Source organism: Arachis stenosperma, chromosome 1, assembly GCF_014773155.1.
Source record: "Arachis stenosperma cultivar V10309 chromosome 1, arast.V10309.gnm1.PFL2, whole genome shotgun sequence".
In the NCBI taxonomy this organism is placed as follows: Eukaryota; Viridiplantae; Streptophyta; class Magnoliopsida; order Fabales; family Fabaceae; genus Arachis; species Arachis stenosperma.
This window is the reverse complement of record NC_080377.1, coordinates 121,749,656-121,768,183: the sequence shown is the minus strand read 5'-3', so window position 1 is coordinate 121,768,183 and position 18,528 is coordinate 121,749,656. Positions and strand designations below refer to the sequence as shown.

General features: G+C 36.5%; 2 protein-coding genes across 2 annotated transcripts; one reads left to right on the top strand and one right to left on the bottom strand.

Moving 5' to 3' along the window:
• Nucleotides 1-1,291: 1,291 nt before the first annotated feature.
• Nucleotides 1,292-2,526, top strand: LOC130933113 (peroxidase 40). Its single transcript, XM_057862631.1, has 4 exons — nucleotides 1,292-1,522; nucleotides 1,610-1,801; nucleotides 1,879-2,044; nucleotides 2,120-2,526. Exons 1-4 carry the CDS (start codon nucleotides 1,292-1,294, stop codon nucleotides 2,524-2,526), a joined length of 996 nt encoding a protein of 331 aa, XP_057718614.1.
• Nucleotides 2,527-3,345: 819 nt separating this feature from the next.
• LOC130969482 (flowering time control protein FCA) lies at nucleotides 3,346-12,978 on the bottom strand. Its single transcript, XM_057895224.1, has 19 exons — nucleotides 12,405-12,978; nucleotides 11,703-11,773; nucleotides 11,366-11,444; nucleotides 9,576-9,658; nucleotides 9,436-9,487; nucleotides 8,596-8,663; nucleotides 8,204-8,270; nucleotides 7,944-8,023; nucleotides 7,802-7,866; nucleotides 6,904-6,960; nucleotides 6,619-6,784; nucleotides 5,889-5,966; nucleotides 5,217-5,783; nucleotides 4,709-4,903; nucleotides 4,424-4,615; nucleotides 4,313-4,351; nucleotides 4,099-4,158; nucleotides 3,971-4,016; nucleotides 3,346-3,589 (listed from the first exon to the last, which is right to left on the bottom strand). Exons 1-19 carry the CDS (start codon nucleotides 12,637-12,639, stop codon nucleotides 3,582-3,584), a joined length of 2,208 nt encoding a protein of 735 aa, XP_057751207.1. The 5' UTR covers nucleotides 12,640-12,978; the 3' UTR covers nucleotides 3,346-3,581.
• Nucleotides 12,979-18,528: the final 5,550 nt, after the last annotated feature.

Below are 18,528 nucleotides of genomic sequence, written 5' to 3'. Positions count from 1 at the left end.
TCCACAAACTCAATAACCCATAGAAATCTTGCTAGTTATAAGATAAGTTTCAAAATAGGTGGAAAACAAAACAAAAAAATGTTACATTTCTTTATTCCTTGCTCTGCAAGTTTAGGAATATGCCGGACAAAGGCACATTATGTGTGTAAAATGTGGCGCCCAAGATGCAAACTTCTAGATGGAAAACACTTCAACTTTCCAAGCTTAATCACATTCACTTTATATAATTATGATTATGATTGGGAAAATAAAAAATGTTACATATGTACATAAAAAAATTAATTATCAAATTAATTATTATATATTTATATATAAATATATATATTATTTAATTTATTTTTATATTTTATATTTTAATATATATTTTATATAAATAATTAATTTAATAATTAATTTTTAATGTAGATATAGCATAATTATTTTGAAATATCACACACCGTTCATAGATAAGTGATTAGCCAAAAATATAGGTATATGGATAAACTCTTGTACATAGAGGGAATTAATATTGTTAATTCTAGGGACTGAAATACCCGTAAATTATCATGGAAATTGGAGAGTTTAGAAAATCAAACACTGGCATAAAATGGATGGGGGTTGAGTTGGTAAAACTCAATGTTGAGTGGATTCAACTAGAGTTGGGCTGGTACCACTGGATCAAGATTTATGTCAATTTGGGCCTTAGAATTTCACATTATCTCTTATCTTTCTTTACTCATTTTAAAGTGGCCCATGAATCCGCTTCTGACCAGTATAAATTCCCATGATCCTTCAAAAGATATCCATGTGAAATTCTTACTCAAGCATGATGGATCAACGTCATGATCTGTTGGCAGCATGTGTAATTGTAACTAATTTGGTTTTCCAGTAAAACATCATTATTTTTAGGAAAAGTTACTCATATAACATTTTCCCCTTTATTTTGAAAGTTTGACGAAGATGTTTTTATGTAAAGAAAATAACTAAAACCTATTAGATAATTTGACTAAATTATTTAACATAATACGTGTCATTATCTTAGAAGATAGTAACCTATTTTGAAACATGATATGGGATACGGTTATAGTGTGTGAAAGATGAAAATGAATTTTGAATGCAAAACGAATGGTAGGGTATGCACATGGCATTAGGTAATTATCGTGATACAGATACATTACTAACCACTCTTTATTATTGACTGTGTCTTCCATCTATTTCATCACCTTTACTCCTCAATATATATATATAGAAGAGCATGCAGTGTTAAGCATGCAAATCCATTAGTGCTACCTTAACAGTGAGATATACAATAATGGGTATGCATTTAGTATTGTTGTGCTTAATGTTGATGAAGGCGAGTTCAACAAGTGCAAATGGTGATGGTGATGGTGATAGTGGGTGTCCATTAAGGAGTGACACATACCAATATAGTTGCCCGGAAGCAGAAGCAATAATCTTCTCATGGGTGGAACAAGCTATATCTCAAGACTCCAGAATGGCAGCCTCATTACTTAGGCTGCATTTCCATGATTGCTTTGTCAATGCAAGACATTCTTTAGTTTCTTTTTTTCACTGCACAAATTAATTGCTTCCATCAAATGTTTATAATAACAATAATAATTGTTTCCAGGGATGTGATGCTTCGGTTCTGTTAGATGACAGAGATGATTTTGTGGGTGAGAAGAGTGCAGCTCCAAACCTGAATTCGTTAAGAGGCTTTGAAGTGATCGACGCAATCAAATCAGAGCTAGAATTAGTGTGTCCTGAAACTGTCTCTTGTGCTGATATATTGGCAACTGTTGCTCGAGATTCTGTCGTTCTGGTTCGTGCTTTGGTTATCCATTATTTACATTTTCGTTTTCGTTTTCATTCCACTAATGAATTTGTTAAGCTACACAGTCAGGAGGTCCAGCTTGGGAAGTGAAAATGGGAAGAAAAGATAGCATAAGTGCAAGCAAGGAAGCAGCAAATAATAACATCCCAGCTCCAAACTCAACGGTTGATGTCCTCTTGACTAAGTTCCAGAATGTCGGACTTAATCTTCAAGACATGGTGGCCTTATCAGGTTAATCAATCATCTCTTGAATTCTTGCATTTGGTGACAAACAAAAACAATGTAAATTCTGTGTGATTATTTCAGGTGCTCATACAATTGGAAAAGCGCGATGCTCCACATTTAGCAGTCGCCTACAGAGTAGCAGTGACTCATCAGATGTTAATATGCAATTCATCGAGTCGTTGCAACAGCTGTGCTCAGGAGAAGATAACACCAACAAAGTTGCACACCTTGACCTCGCTACACCAGCTACATTTGACAGCCAGTACTACGTTAATCTACTTTCTGGGGAGGGGCTACTGCCGTCAGACCAAGCCCTCGTCAATGGGAATGATCATACACGACAAATTGTGGAAACCTATGTCGAGGATCCATCTGCTTTTTTTGACGACTTCAGATATTCAATGGTGAAGATGGGAAGTTTGGGTTCGAGTACCCAAACTGATGGCCAGATTCGAAGGGACTGCCGAACTATTAACTTACCTAATTAATCCTTTTTATAATATGGAATCAAATTATAGTTCCCACATCGACATAGCTTATTGCTTAGTCTTATATACTTGGAACTTGCTAGTTATTACCATTATAAGATTTATCAAACCCATTGAGCAGCGTCTTAAAGCTCTAGTTTCCCTTTGCGGTGGGGCGTATACGAATATTTATAGACGTAGTCTTCTTTCAACATTTAAATCAAGTCTAAAATACTACTTGGACCAATAAGATTCTCCAACAAAACATCAAGAAGCTTCTTGCTAAAATCCGAAAAATAGAAAACTTCATAAGCACTTGAGACTTCCGTAAAGGGCACATCTCATGTGTTGAGATTTACCGACAGGGGAAAAAACGAACGGATATCGTAACGACATTGCAAACAACCATTATCAGTTGACACGGGATCGTACTATGTAGAAGAACTACTAAAATAACGGCGCAACATAAAACTATCCCCACCACAAACAAAATGAAGCGCTATCTCATTCACCTATCCAGCATCAACTTTGCATGGAAGTAGAGAAAAAGATAAATTTAAGAACCAATTTTATATGTAACTTGACTTATGATTTTTAATATTGTTTCACACATTTTTTTTAAAAATAATTTTATCATATACTCAACTAACCCGAGTATTATCTTAACTCATACGAAGCAGGTGTCATGCTACGCTACTATATGAAACGACAGTACCGAAACCTAAGAAATTTCATCTACGATGTCCCTGCAATTATTTTTGTGTTAAAATTTATAATTAAATCGAAGCTTATGTTACACAAGACGTAAGACGCTCTGGTAGGGCGTTTTGGATATTGGTGTACGTATGACCCCACGGCCCTTGGTGTTGGGCCTGAGCTGCTAATATTATATTAGATAAATAAACCCCAACAAGGGCCAAAATAACTCATGAATGACAATAAACGGTTACATGCCATTTTGAAGCAGAATGAAGGTGACAGTGCCCTACCTTTGAGCGATTAGAGATTCTGTTTTTACAGCCATTGAAAGGCTGAAACATCTCGAGCTGCTGCCTCAAAGCTCAAAAAATCCAAGTTCAAACTCCTGCGGGTGCAAATAGAATAGAAAGATATGTCAGCACTGGAAGTGAAAAGAGTAACAAGAATGCTCGAACAAATATCTCCAGCATTCTTAACCAACAAAATTCACAAGTTACCTCCTTTCAAATCCCAACCCAAACTCAGAGAAACAATGGAAATCGAAAAGATACTACAAATTGAAAAACTGCGGACTAACTACCCTTCTAACGAAAATATCCCGAAAAAAATTCCCCACCGACATCAAGGTAAAATAGCAAGGTGATGGCAACATTAGCACATCCTATTTTTTAATTGAAATTCATGTGGTTTGTGTGTGCCTATGCATGTGCACACGTGTGGATGCGCATTTGGGGCAGGGTAGAGAAGTGGGTGCAAGGATTGGAACCTGCAGGCTTATTTTTCCACATCCACTCTTGAGAAGTTTGGATGCCCTGGAATTGATTCATGAAATAACATTAGACTAAAGGACATAATAACACAAATGAAAGATGTGAAGTGTAAACCTCGGAATACCTGAGAGTAGCTTCCAGCATCAACAGCAGAAATTCCAGATGCCTGTATCTGTTTATAATCCTGAATAGAAGCAGTAGTTCCAATTAATACAACAAAAAGGAGCTACCAAAATACTGACAACATAAAGTGCCAGAGGCTCCATGGACTGATTATGAAGAACATTGGGAATCATCTCTCTAGCGATTTAACCAGGTGTTGGCAAGAATAATTTTACCTGAATACCTTGGTGACCTGTAACTCCGTATGCCTGGAACTAGAATTGCAAAATGCAAAGTCAGCAACATAAAATCTTTTTACAATGCAAGAATATCATAGATATGCTTACCACCGGGGGCTGCTGCATTTGTTGATGGTGGAGAGCCCGGCCTTGATTACCTTGAGGCTGAACCTGTTGGACTTGAGGAAGTTGCTGAGCAGATACTACTGAAGGCTGTGACTGAGACTGAGACTGCTGCATAGACATCATTTGCTGTTGCTTTTGCTGTTCATATAATGTCAACTCCTCTGGTTTCTCCCACTATAGGTTCATTACAGTTAACAATAGTTACTCAACTACTCAAGTGAATTATAAGTCAGGGAAGATAATGACAAATAAAAAACAAATTCTTACCCTACTTTCACCAGTGACACTATTGTAGTAATACTTGAAACCCTCTGGAGATAAATGCTCTGTCCAATTAGATTTCACAATAGCTGTGTTTGGGCTTACCACTGGTACAGCAGCAGAAGCAGAAGCAGATGCAGATGAAGGCATTTCTGCAGCAGTGCTGACCATGGTCTGCGGTATGGTTCCAGCCCATTGAGACTACAGGTAGAAAGCATTAGCAGATGAATGTTACTGCAAAGCTTCCTCAAATAATTATAAATTATACATCCCACGAACACTAGTACACTATAACCATATGTCAACTCTAATAATACCATCGATGGAAGAACTGCAACAATCAAAAGCTTTGAAGTAAAACTGATTCAAAACAATTTCCACACGTCCACATTCTACTTAATAAAAATCAAGCAGAAACACTAATCCGCAAAACATGAAACCTATCCAAAGTGAGAAATTGAAATACTAGAATCTAAAGAGAAGGCTAAGCCAAGCAGATTTTAACCAAAAATACCTGATTTTTAGTAGCTTCTGAATTTTGCTGCAATGTATTAGCCTGACTAGATGGTTGTATCATCTGTAGTTGTTGTTGGAGCTGGGAGAAGGCCTGCTGAGAGGAATGAAAGCTTGCTTGTAAAGTCTGAGTTTGCTGTGACAGCATCTGAGCTAACTGAGAGGGGGATTGCTGAAGAGGTTGAACTGTCTGCTGCTGCCCAGTGGGAACTTGCGGTTTATTTGAGGTAGCCAAAGTTGTACCAGATTTTCCGCTAGTATCAAGAGGTGCCTGAGGAAATGCAGTAGCCAAAGAACTCTGCTGAGCTTGGGGTTGTGAAGTTGGGAACTGCCCACTCATGCTATGAATCTGCTGTGAAGGTAGAGAACCAGCAGGGAGTGGAAGTTGTGGCTGGCCAGGATGCCGTACAGATGAAGGGGGTGGAGTTTGTAAGTAGGGTGTCGGACCTTGAGGGTACAACTGGTGGGAAGGAGGCAACTCCTGAGAAGATTGTGTCGGTTTGTGCAATGGTGCTATTTGTTGTTGCTGGCTGGCTGGTGGAATTTGTGGCATAGGCTGGTTGAAATTCTGACAGTGACATTAATGTATTATTCTCTTTTATTTTAGGGTCGCAAACAAGCAGTAAACCCTAATTATTAATTCATGTCAAACTGCTGATTATTTTAATTATACCTGTTGTGAAAATGGTGGAAAATTTTGCACTTGGAAACGGTCATCTATTGGACCTCCCATGCCAGTCATAGGACCACCCTACATTTCATTTTAGTATAAACAATAGATGTGACCAACCAGATCATTGAAAAAAAATAAACAAATGATGGAGGAAGAAGAGTAAAAGGTTTAGAGAAAAGATCACACAACCAGCAACTAATACATCATTTTCTATAATAGATCTAGGAAGGATGATTGGCCAATAACATATAGCAACGAAGTTCTAGTTTAGTACAACCAGATTTCATGTTTCCATCAACTCCTACCATTTTTATCATAAACTAAATACCTATACCAATTAACAGTCAACATTTCCATTTGTCCCATTTAATTGAAATACAAACACAACTTCGGTATTTTTTTTTTTAAAGTGCAATAAAGACAGCATTTTCAAAAAGTACTAATAAATTCTATGATCCCCTCCCTTTTCCCCGTAGCCCTGCCAACAATATGCTACGTATTAAAAGCAGGATGACTTATGTCAATAGATACATACAAAATTTTGCAGTTATAGTTCTACTCATCAAATTAATAGACAACACATTAAATAGGATTGTTCTTTCTTGGCATGACCAGATTTCACAGAATCCAGAACAAATTCAATACTAACATAAACAGTAGACGCACCACATTTCAGAAGGGAAAAGTTGTATTTGGGCAAGCATAACTTCATCTCTTAGTTTATACTTACTGGATTTGTAGGCAATGCCATGTCACCAGACCTTGGAACCATTGGAGGCCCGACCGCACGAAAACCAGCATTCGGAGATGGGCCCATATTTGGTGCATGCATTGGACGCCAAGCATTAGGAGGAGGCATACGATCACCCATGGGATCAGTAATATTTGATGGAAATCTGCACGATGTTATACAGAATGAAACATTACATCACCGAACCACAATACATATATATATAGACACAGGAGAATGAGGAGATACAAGAAAGAAGTAAAAGGGCATGGATGTACATTATACCTTGGGCCTGGTGCATCAAATCTAGAACCATATCCTGGGCCACCAAGTGCAGGACCCCTGAAATGAGCAAGAAAATTTTCTGTAACAACTTTGAGATATATATAGAGCATTTCAAAGTTTGAATAATATGTAGGACACCAAAAATAGTACATATAGGACAGCCATTTGGGTATCAGCTTATTGATTTATGTCTGCTTCTCTGCAACATGTTACGTACCAAGCTAATTAAAAATTAGGGACTTATCTGTTATTGAGTGAACTATGGGCTGGGGGGTATCGTAACTAACTTGCCTAGCTGGAAGGGAGTGAGAGAGTGAGCATTCTGTTATGAGGGAAGGAAAAAAGATGGGATGAGATCAGACTTTAGGACTTGGGAGAGAATCAAGTCTCTTGACTACCGGATACTTATGTTATACCCTCTTTTTACTAATAATAAATACTAGGAAATTGGGTGATATCTCACTGATATCACTCCATCTTCCTTGCCCTTCTATTATTGTTTCATTCTTCTACTTAATCTAGATGCCAGGCTCTTACACAACCCAGCACACTCATTTATATGTCAGAACTCATGCATCAAGAATATTACCTGATTCAAATTCAAATACAAAAAATAAACTCCTTTCCTTCACCCATGATTGTAATAGAAAATAAAAACTTGTTGAGTGCATAAAAATGAGCTCCACAATACCTTTCATCAACTTATCAGTTAATAGCAACCTCAAATTTGAACAAAGCTGTAGTTCAGATTGCCAAATACTAAATAGCACATATTACTTCTAGTTTGGGATTGATAAATGATATCAGTAAGCATAATGCAATCACTGGGTCAAACATGAAAATTGCACAACTTAACAATTTTGTTAAATTTTTGGAGTTAAAATAGACTTCAGCTCACCTAGAATCTCCTTGACGAGGTCTCTTGGGATCAGCAAACCGCACAATTAGAGGTTGATCACAACCCTGTGCAGCAAAGTACAAGAGATTAAAGCAGAAAACTTCCATAAGGAGGACCATTACTAACTTCAAATATTCCTTACTCTCATTGTATAAATCCCATTCAGTGCATTTATAGCTGCCAATGCCATATCCCTATGCGAATATTTAACAAAACCACATCCTTCAATAAAAAAGATGCAAAATATTATGTAATGGATATTGTCGTCAAAGAGAAATACAGATACCGAGACATAGAAGACAAAACCAGAATAAATATTAGGATAGCCCAAAGAATGAAGTAAAAGGTTAATCCGGCATCCTACAGTTCCTAGCTATATCTCCGAACAGATAAAAAACATACCACGGCTTTGCTTTTTCTCATCACGCATGAGATAAACATCTTCAACCCGCCCATATTTTGAGAAAACCTGAAGCAGAGAGGTACATCTATTACTTACATGCTAAAATTAAAAGAAAGGAAAATACTCCCCCCCCCCCCCCCCCCCCCCACCAAAAAAAAAAACCACCACATAGTTAAAGAAGTATAGTAAACAGAAATTAAATATTTATAAGTGAATTTAACATTTCATTAGACAATTTCTTTATATATTTTTGGATAGAAATAAATCATTGAATAACCCAGGCATCAATTCCCTGGTGCCAAAATTTTCCTTCTGAATACCAAACTGTTTTTTCACTGAAAATATTTCTATAATAGCATATAGTGTGAAGCTTAATCAGTAAGCCACATACTTCCTCAACTTCCTTCACTGTAGCTTGTTTGTTCAGAGATCCCACAAATAATTTGTACTCAACTGCACCTATCATAAATTGATTTGCAGCAATAAGAAGAAGTCAGCAAAGAAAGTCCGATGACCCTGAGTACTAATGCTTTAATAAATACAACAAAAGATCACCCAGCCATAAAAGTCTCCATCCAGAATTCAGAGTATGTCACAGACTGAAGTACTATTGGTACCTCTCTCTCTTACCTTTTTCCCTCATCAACTAAGATATTGCTCAAACTGAAAACTAAAGTTCACTAGGGTTCAAATAACTTTTGAGGGGAATATTAAGCTGATACTGCAATAGACAGAAGGCTTGAAGCATGGAAAGTTAAATAACAAGAACTAACAAAAAAATGTAATAAACATGTTTTTCAACCTTTTACCATATAAAAAAAAAAAAGAAAAAAGAAAAGCTAATGATTGTAACATCGATGATCAACCTTTTATGTTCTTTCATAATAAATATGTTTCAATCATAAGAACCCCCTCACATGAAAATTAACAGGGTTTCTTGATAGCTATAGAGACATTTTAATTTGTAAAAGAAGCAGGAAACTACATGTTCAACTTATAACCTATGGGTAGTTATTATCTAATCTTTCTGTATAGTCCCTCATCAAAATAACTGTCTCACATTTTAGATTCATTCAAAAATTAATATATTTGGACAATCCCTGCCTAGATATATTAATTTTCAATGAACCTAAAAGGTAAAAGAGACACATATTTTGAGGAGGAGAGAGTAATGTACATATGGATTTAAAAATTTTCAAATATATCAATTTGAAGAAAGAGAGATAGCTACCAAGCCGTTCCCGCTCCCCGTCAGCATAGCGTACTTGGATAGGACCAACACCCTAATTGGCAATACAAGTGTCAGAAAACCATTAATCATAAATTTCCCTCAATATTCAGTATTTAGGATTCAAAAGCACTGCAACTCACTCCAGGAAGGGTATGCTGATTGTGTAATGCTCTAATTGCCTGATCAGCTTCTTCTGAGGTAGCATATTTTATGAAACAACAACCTGCACAACAAAAATCTTTTATGGCAGTTATATTAAAATTATAACCCAAACCCACCTTTTCATCACAACAGATATCAACTATAAATCCACAACCACCAAAGAACTCATTTGCCACCAAAGGTTAACAGTAACTACAAAATGTTTTGATAGATAGAAAGTTGGAAAAAAAGAGTTCTGCCCATGGTTATTAATTACTGAACAAATGAGATCAACGTCTTGTTGTGCACATTGTAACAACTATATGGGAAAGGACAATAGATTAAATAAAATTTAAGAGCATAACGAGCAATTGAAATTATAAAAAAAAAAAACAATTAACACAGGATTTTCAATGGACCATGTAGACAAGTTCCCATAGGTCAAGAGACCAAAAATCCTAAACAATGAATACTAACACATAATCTGGCAACTGGCAATTATCACCAGTAGACTATATCATAAGCAATATCTAATTTAGCTGAGCAAGTAAAATTCTATTCCATATCTCTTATAAGAAGCTGATGTCACATTATGCAGATTTATACTTTCCCAAGGCAGAGAGAGAAACTTCGCTTGAGAAGACATTAACTAAAGCAACTACACCAGATAGATCCACAGAACAGGAATCCTTGTACTAATATATTCACAATCGACTGGTTCAAAACATGAGTATGTGCGCTGAATACACACTCATGCCTAGTAATTTACTTAGTATAGAAACTGAACTGCTCTAATAAATGAAGCACAATGGTGAATCCAACCTTAGCACAAATATGGGAAGGCAGAAGCACAAATGACTTATACCAGTTGGAAATAGATTCAATCTATTCAAATACCAACTCCACAAATACATGTATGTGGACATCACTATTTTTATCCCAAACCAGGACACATAAGAAATCACAGGCTTCCAAAATAAATTTGGAAGGGGTGGCATAATTATACGTAATCGCATGCCTAGCATCACAACGAAGCAAATTCAATGTTCCAAAAGATAATGATAATTCTAAATCCACACCATCACGAAACGTTAAAGTAAATCCATCACATAAGCGCAACAATAAAACTGAATCCACTCGCCTACGCTTTACATAACAAGCTGCAAATGAACATCCATCAGTCATATCACCAACCGGTCTGCCATTCATAAGGGAACTAATGAAGTGTACCATCCATGTTTTGTCAACCCAACTTCAGACCCATGCAATTTATTGAATTAAAACAGATATATGACATGCCAAGCCATTCAATAAGCTATTACGTTCACCAAAACATGAAAAACATGAAACCACTAGAAATACATTGTGATTCACACCATTCAATTGTAACAATCCCAATGTTTTTCTCTGTTCCCTTTGTACAAAAACTGCCTTCTAAATTCTTGACACAAACAACCCTACAACTATGGCATCCGAAACTCCCACTACAATTAGTTGTTGGGTAATGCCCCCACTGCTGCAGCTACAATTGCAAGAGCAGGATCTTTTGGTCCTCCAAGATCCCATCTGCTATACAAAGAGCAGCTTACAGGTTTACACGTCTTGCCTCCTTCTGGTATGACAGGACGAGGAACAAAAAGGGTGGAACCAAAACCAACAAGCCTGAACTTGTTGCAAAAACAAACTGAGATGATGATGAGCTCATTTTTCCTCCCATCAGCCTCTCAAAGGACCTGAAATAAGATGCATATAAATCACAACAGTCTCAGCATATTAAAATTATAAATACCTTGATGCTGCCCAGTTTTTTTATCCTTGATCAGCGCGACCTCAATCACATTCCCATGTTCCTCAAACAAAGGTCGAATCTAACATCATGATCGTGACAAGGAAATAATTAGTCATCAAATACTAGACTAGTTTAATATCTTTCAATGTTGTGAAAAGCATTAAATCATTAGACAATAACAACAAAGCCTTGTCCCACAAGGCGAGATCGGCTATATAGATTAAATGACGTCATAACGTCTTGTAAGGCATCAAGTTTGTAGTATGTGCATTTATGTTTAGATCTCTCTTGACAATTTAACAATATAATAACAATAAACACGGTTAGTATATCTTACATCTTCTTCAGTGGCTGTTCGGGGCACAGATCCAACAAATAGTTTGGCAAAGTTTCCACCATCAAAACGATCTAAAAAGGACAAATGTTTCAATCATTTCATTTGAAGGATAGCAAGTGCCATAAGTCATGCTAGGCTTTCATGGAAAACATTAGGGTAGAAAAAGCATGGGTGAAATTATATTAATAGAGCAAAAACTGAAACAACTATTGTTGCAGGACATATAAAACTACAATCAAGCCTTCTCCAACTAACCATGGCTATAAAATAACAGAATAAGTGGACGCCTATATATTCTGGAGCTCAGGTAGGAACCGAATTATAACAGTACTTTAAGCAAGTAAAAAACGTAAGCTAATACCAGCATTCTAAAATATATATCCGAATTGCAGGTTTTCAATTATGATTCAGGTGCGGTTTTGTTGTGATCACTGCAATTTACAACAATATAATTATGCACACAATTCCCGGGTATACTGACAATCACAACCGCAATTGCCACTACGGACAGCAACTTTAAATTCTTAATAACAATATTTAATACAGATTTAAACTCTTAAAAAACGTATCCCAACGCCAAAGCTCAAGAAGCCTCATGCCAACGCCACCCAGCTCAATCAATTGCGATTAAACCAAACCACGCAAAAATACATTCTGCCAACAAACGGAAAACGAAGAGCTCCAATTCAAACTCAAACTCACCTGGCGAAACTCCACGAAACCCTCGCTTGTGACCAGACAGCTGCGGAGGAGGAGCCTGGTAAGTGTTGAACCCGTATTCTCCATAACCGTCACCACCCATCGGCCCGAACCCTTCCCCGGGGCCAATTGGGTGGAAACCTCCAGGCCCAGCGGGAGAGCGACGTGGCGAGCTGTGGAAGCCGCGGCCTCCAGAGCGGAAGTGCGCGGGGCTCCGACGAGAGTTGTGGTATGTCATGGGAGAATCGGAGAAGCGAGAGTGCGGCCTCGAAGAGTGACGGTGGCCATGAGAATCATCGTTGTTGTTGTTGTTATTGTTTCCATAGCGGTCTCCTCTGTGCCTATCCAGCTTGGCCAACACTAAATTGGAACGAAACCCTAACCCTAGAGAGAGAAAGTTAGAGAGAGAGAGAGAGAGAAAGAGAGAAACGAAGTGGAATTTGCGAGAGAGGGAAGAGAGTGTGTAATTAGTCCCTAGTGTTAGAAGCTGTGTGCAACGGTTGGGGAAGCTGCGTGTGTTGTGGCACTTTTCTTTTCAGGTTATAGAGCGTAACAAATGTGACAACGACGATGAAAGGGAAATCAACGACGACTTGACTCGTCTCTGTTTTATGCGAATTGGGCCTTTTATAAGCACTGGGCCCAACCCATGTAACTCTTGCTACTACAAACATTTGAGTTTTGACTGTGACTCCTTATCTGCATGCTTGCCCAACGTTATATCATTTTTCGTTTTAACTACCTGTGGTTTTTTGTTCTTTCTGGACAACACTGTCGGATTCGGATATTCGGATGATGTTGTCTCAAGTCTTCAAATCATGATAACTGACGAGCATTGGATCGTCCGTCACAACTCACAACCTAGCTGCGTCTACTATATTCTTTTTTTTTTTTAAGTAAATACCCAAATTAAAATAAACTTGGATTAGTTTACTCGTCTATTAACTAAGTTAATTTAGTGCTAATTAGAATTTTGGGTTAACGTTAAGTAGTTAATTATGTAGATTTACTGTTTACAGTTTATTGGATTAGCTTAGGATAATCACTTAGCTTCATTAATTTTTATAAGTATTTTTAAAAATTTCATTAGTTTTGATTATTAATTTTGTTTATTAAGTTTTAACTTGTACTAACTTTGTCTTTGTTTTAGGATTTTTATTTTCTTTTATTTAAAGATTATGTAGTGTTATTGTGGATTGTTCATGCTGCTTATATATGTAGGTTGTTCATGCAGTACTGATATTAACTTTTTTATCTCTAAATCTGTTAAATTGCTTAAATTTTACGTCGGATTTATTTTTTCTATGATAGATCTTTAGGACAGAAGTAGGAGAAATTTGCCTAATAACGCCATCTTAAAATCTTTGTGTTGCTAGAAAATTGCATGGTGGTAAAGGAATACCTACTAGAACGGCTAGGATTTCATGTTTGTTTGAATGTTTGTTTGTTTTGATATATGCTTACAATTGTTTAAATTAAACTGTGAAATTTCTGTGGTGGAGGTTCTTGAATTAAGAGAAAACTTTGCCGAATTTTCCTTAACATTGTTTTTAAACATGTTTCATTTGTAAAAGTTAAAAATTACATTTGTTAGAGGTCGCTAATTATAGCCGAAACTCTGTCGAAATTTCTAAAGAATTCATAAAATGTGTTAGTTACTTGTTTTAATATATGATTGCGATTGTTTAAATTGTGATAATTGAGAATTTTTTTTTTTTTTGAGGTTTCTGAATTAAGAAAAAATTCTGCCGAATTTCTGTTAAAATTATTTAGGGACATGATTGGTATATAAAATTTAAAATTTACATTTGGTGGAGGTCGCTGATTATAGTCGAAACTCTGCCGAAATTTCTAAAAAGAAAATTAATAATTAAGTTGTGTTGTTTGTTGAATTCTAGGTTGTTTATAGCAAAATGATTCTAAGCTATCGCTTGTGGATGTATGACAGGAATAACAAACAACTGGGGGGGACAAAATCTGAGTTCTTTGAGGGGGTTTAACTACCTTAATTATTTGTTTCAGGTAGACATATCCTGTAGAAGTAGTGGCGGAGGTCACCCTCATGGTTAGGGTAGAGGGTGGGGGACTCACCCCCGATAACTACTCAATCACCCTCTACATTCGCTACGCCGGTAACATCACAAGCACAGCTCTAGGGAACTAGTCTTTCATCATGATTTTGAACTATAATTATTGGGGTTCTGCAACTGTTGCTCCACCTCGATCTGAGACAGAGTCGACTCCTTTACCACCTCCACCTCCTTAGCAGGTCCCGACATCCACGCCACTTCTTGTGGTCGACCCCGAAGCAATGCTAGCTTCTTCTCATGGATCCCGACCATATCCCGCATCACAACAGGTCACTAAGATGTTGATTTTGCCTGATGGCATGACTAAGTAAACATTAAACTTCTTTAATTTGTATAACTATTTATATTTCGTTCACCTTTAATGTATATTTTCTACTAAATGTAAATTATCTCATTGTAGGTTTGCACTAAATAATAATATTTGTATACAGAAGTGTATAAACGTTATAAAGTTGCTTTATGACCATTCTTGACCTGGCTACAAGAAGGTCTTTCCTAAAGTCAGAGAGAGATGATTTAATAAGTGGACTATAAGTTAGTTATTTATGTTAATTAAATTTCATTTATGGTTTTATAATGTTAGTTTTAACCATATATTATGATAATAAAAAAGATCTTCCACCACTGTATGGCAAATTATCTTCAGCATATGTTAGACGACGTGCAAATGAGGAGGGACCACCTGACGCAGTGACTTCGACCCAACATTAAGAAGGCCTTGTATTTGTACTGGGAGACAGATGAAGATTTCAAATGTCGTTAGGCCACGAATAGGGCCAACAGTGCGTCAAATAACACAGGGAGTTCGACAACGATTATGAAGACAAAGGCCAAAATGATATAACTTCTTTAAATATGTTTAGCTAGTTTTATCTTTGTTTCTTTAATTAATTGAGACTTTTTTAATATGCTTATCCAATATGTGCAGACAAAGTCGTTGGAGCGTCCTGTTTCTTTGGCCGAGGTCTTCAAACAAGCCCGCATGCTCAAGGAGAACAATGAGAGATTTGCTTATCGGCGCTCTACAGACTTTTATGTAAGTAATCAACCTTTTATAGTATTTATAATATACTATCGTATCTATAATTATATTGACATTCATATTGAATGTGTTAGGATTTATACACTTATAACTTTGAGGTTGCAACACAGCAATCTCAGCAAATAATGGCAATGCTTCGAGCACATCCATAGTGGATCTTGATGTCATGTGGCACCATCTTAATCACAGAAGAGCACCATCTTTGGAGTGGGGTCGTTCTTCACCAGCAACTTGCGCACATCCACCTTTTAGGCTTCTTCTACCTCGGCCAACAGCTTTGCAGATCCGTCGGATATTGATTTGTGTAAGTAGGTCCATAGCCTGACACAGAGCCAACACGGTCACCAGTTCAATTTGGCTGGTAAGAGATACAACGAGCTCCTTGCACGCATGGGAAAGAGGGATGCTCAGGATACAGAGACAGAGTCCTTTAAATAGGAGTTGAGCACATATAGCGCATGGGAGGGACATCGGTGCTAAAGGTAGCTCCTTTTCGTATGCATATGAGCTACCTTTTAGCATAAAGATAGCTCCTTTTATGGGAGAGATCATGAGTATTAGAGGAAGGTAACCAATTAATGATATAGGTGGCCGAAAGAAAAGCATCGTCCCAATACTGTAAAGAAAAAGAAATCGTTGCAAGCATGGCAAGTCTTGTCTTAGTGACATGTCGATATTTTCTTTTGGCCCTCCCATTCTATTGACGGGTATATGGGCATGAAAATCGATGAGTGATGCCATGGTTGATGAGAAAAGAGGTGAAGACTGAAGAAAGATACTCCCTCCATGGTGTGTTTGAAGGTTTTTGATCTTCAAACCTGTAAACTTTTTGATTGTAGATTTAAATTGAACAAATGCCTAAAACGCTTGAGAATTAATATGCAGTAAATAAATTGAAGTGTAACGAGTATATGCATCAATAAAAGTGATATAATAGCAATACAGATAATTGAAAAAAATATACGGTGGCTAAGAAAGAGAAAAATGTGACTGTAAGTGAAGCAAGAACAAGAGCATATGAGGGTCTCTACCAGTCTTTAGGTACGAAGGAATGAGAAAAATGTATGTATAGAATTGCAAAGAGTCGTGAAAGAGAAACGAGATACTTGGATCAGGTTAAGTGCATAAAGGATAAAAACGGAGAGATTTTCCCTCAAGATGAGAAGATCAATGAAATGTGATAAAGCTATTTCTACAAGTTATTTAATGAAGAATAGAAGACTTTTTCGAGTCTTGGTCGATTATGCATGAGGGAAGAAGATCAAAACTTCGACTATTATTAAAGGATTTGAGACTTCGAGGTAAAAGAGGCTCTAAACGGATGAAAAATGACAGAGCAGTAGGACTCGATAATATCCCGATTGAAGTTTGAAAGGGACTTGGAGAGAAAAGCATCAGTTAGTTAACCAAGCTTTTTAATGAGATTTTAAAATAAAAAAAGATGCTAGATGAGTGGAGAAAGAGTACCTTGGTACCTATCTACAAGAATAAGGGGGATATACAGAGTTGCAAAAATTATAGAGGGATCAATCTCATGAGCCATACCATAAAGTTATGGAAAAGGGTGATAAAATCGAGGTTGAGACAAGAGGCATAAGTAACAGAAAATCAATTTAGCTAGACAGATCCACGGTGAAACTACATACCTGTTAAGAATGATAATAGAGAGGTATCGTAGTAATAAAAGGGATCTACATATGGTGTTTATTGATTTGGAAAAAGTGTACGATAGAGTGCTAAGGGATGTCTTATGGAGGTTTTGGAAAGGAAGAGAGTAAGGATAGCATATATTCGTGCAATTAAAGACATGTATGATGGAGTGCAACTAGTGTGAAGACTCAAAGTGATATGACAGAAAAATTTTCTATTGGTATATGATTACACCAGGATTCATCCTTAAGTCCATACCTTTTTACATTAGGCTTTGAAGTACTCACAAAGCATATCCAAGAGTCTGTGTCATGGAGTATGCTTTTTGCCGATGATATTATCCTTACGAGAGAGTTAAGGAAATACCTAAATAAGAAGTTGGATTTATGGAGAGAAGTTTTAGAAGTGTATGGTTTGTGCATAAGGCATAGCAAGACGAAATATATGGAATGTAAGTTTGGCCCCGAAGGAAAAACCCTAATACAGAGGTGAAGATTGGAAAAAATATCATACAAAAAGTTAAAAGTTTATGTATCTTGGGTGCATCATATGGATAATGAAAAGATTTAACATGATGTAAATTATAGGATTTAAGTAGGTTGGTCAAAATGGTAGAGTGCGTATGGTTTTATATGTGAAAAAAAAAATGCCTTTAAAACTTAAATGTAAATTCTATCGCACTGCTATCACCAGCTATGCTCTATAGTATAGAGTATTGGGCGGCCAAAGGGAGCACGGAGATAAATTAAATGTAGCAGAGATGAAGATGTTGAGATAAATGAGTGGTCATACGCAATTGGATAGAATAAGAAACGAAGATATATGATAGAGACTTTCAGGTGGTTTAGACATGTGAGAAGAAGACCGACAGAGCACTCAGTCAGGAGAGTGGATGAGATGGAAGATGGATAAGGAATGAAAGGTAAAGGAAAATCTAGGAAAATCATCAATGAATTGGTCAAACGAGATCTATATGTAAACAATTTTTTTTGTAGACATAATAGAGTTTAAAAATGTCATTTGATTCATGTAATCGAATCCACCTAGTGAGACAAGACTTTATTGTTGTTGTTATTTATATATTTATATACAAATATATAATGACTAATTTAATAGTTAATTCTAGCATTTTTGTTTTTATACACACATTTGTGAGTTTAAATGTTAGAGAACAAATTTGGATCAAGAATTTCTATTGATAAAGAAGTTTGATAACATGGTTGATCTTTATGTTAATATAGATAGGCCTACACATAATTGGAAGAGACAAAATTTTTAATATAAGTATAATATTAAGTATTTGTATTGATCAATCATACTCGAATAAGTTTTTAAACAATTATGT

Bases quoted from the DNA above. Each gene is read 5' to 3' on its own strand.
- LOC130933113 (XM_057862631.1), top strand. From the start codon at position 1,292: ATGGGTATGCATTTAGTATTGTTGTGCTTAATGTTGATGAAGGCGAGT. The intron at 1,802-1,878 runs GTTCGTGCTTTG...TAAGCTACACAG, and splicing joins CTCGAGATTCTGTCGTTCTG to TCAGGAGGTCCAGCTTGGGA. The intron at 2,045-2,119 runs GTTAATCAATCA...TGATTATTTCAG, and splicing joins AGACATGGTGGCCTTATCAG to GTGCTCATACAATTGGAAAA.
- LOC130969482 (XM_057895224.1), bottom strand. From the start codon at position 12,639: ATGACATACCACAACTCTCGTCGGAGCCCCGCGCACTTCCGCTCTGGA. The intron at 11,445-11,702 runs GTAAGATATACT...TCATGATGTTAG, and splicing joins GAACAGCCACTGAAGAAGAT to ATTCGACCTTTGTTTGAGGA. The intron at 6,785-6,903 runs GTATAATGTACA...AACATCGTGCAG, and splicing joins TTTGATGCACCAGGCCCAAG to ATTTCCATCAAATATTACTG.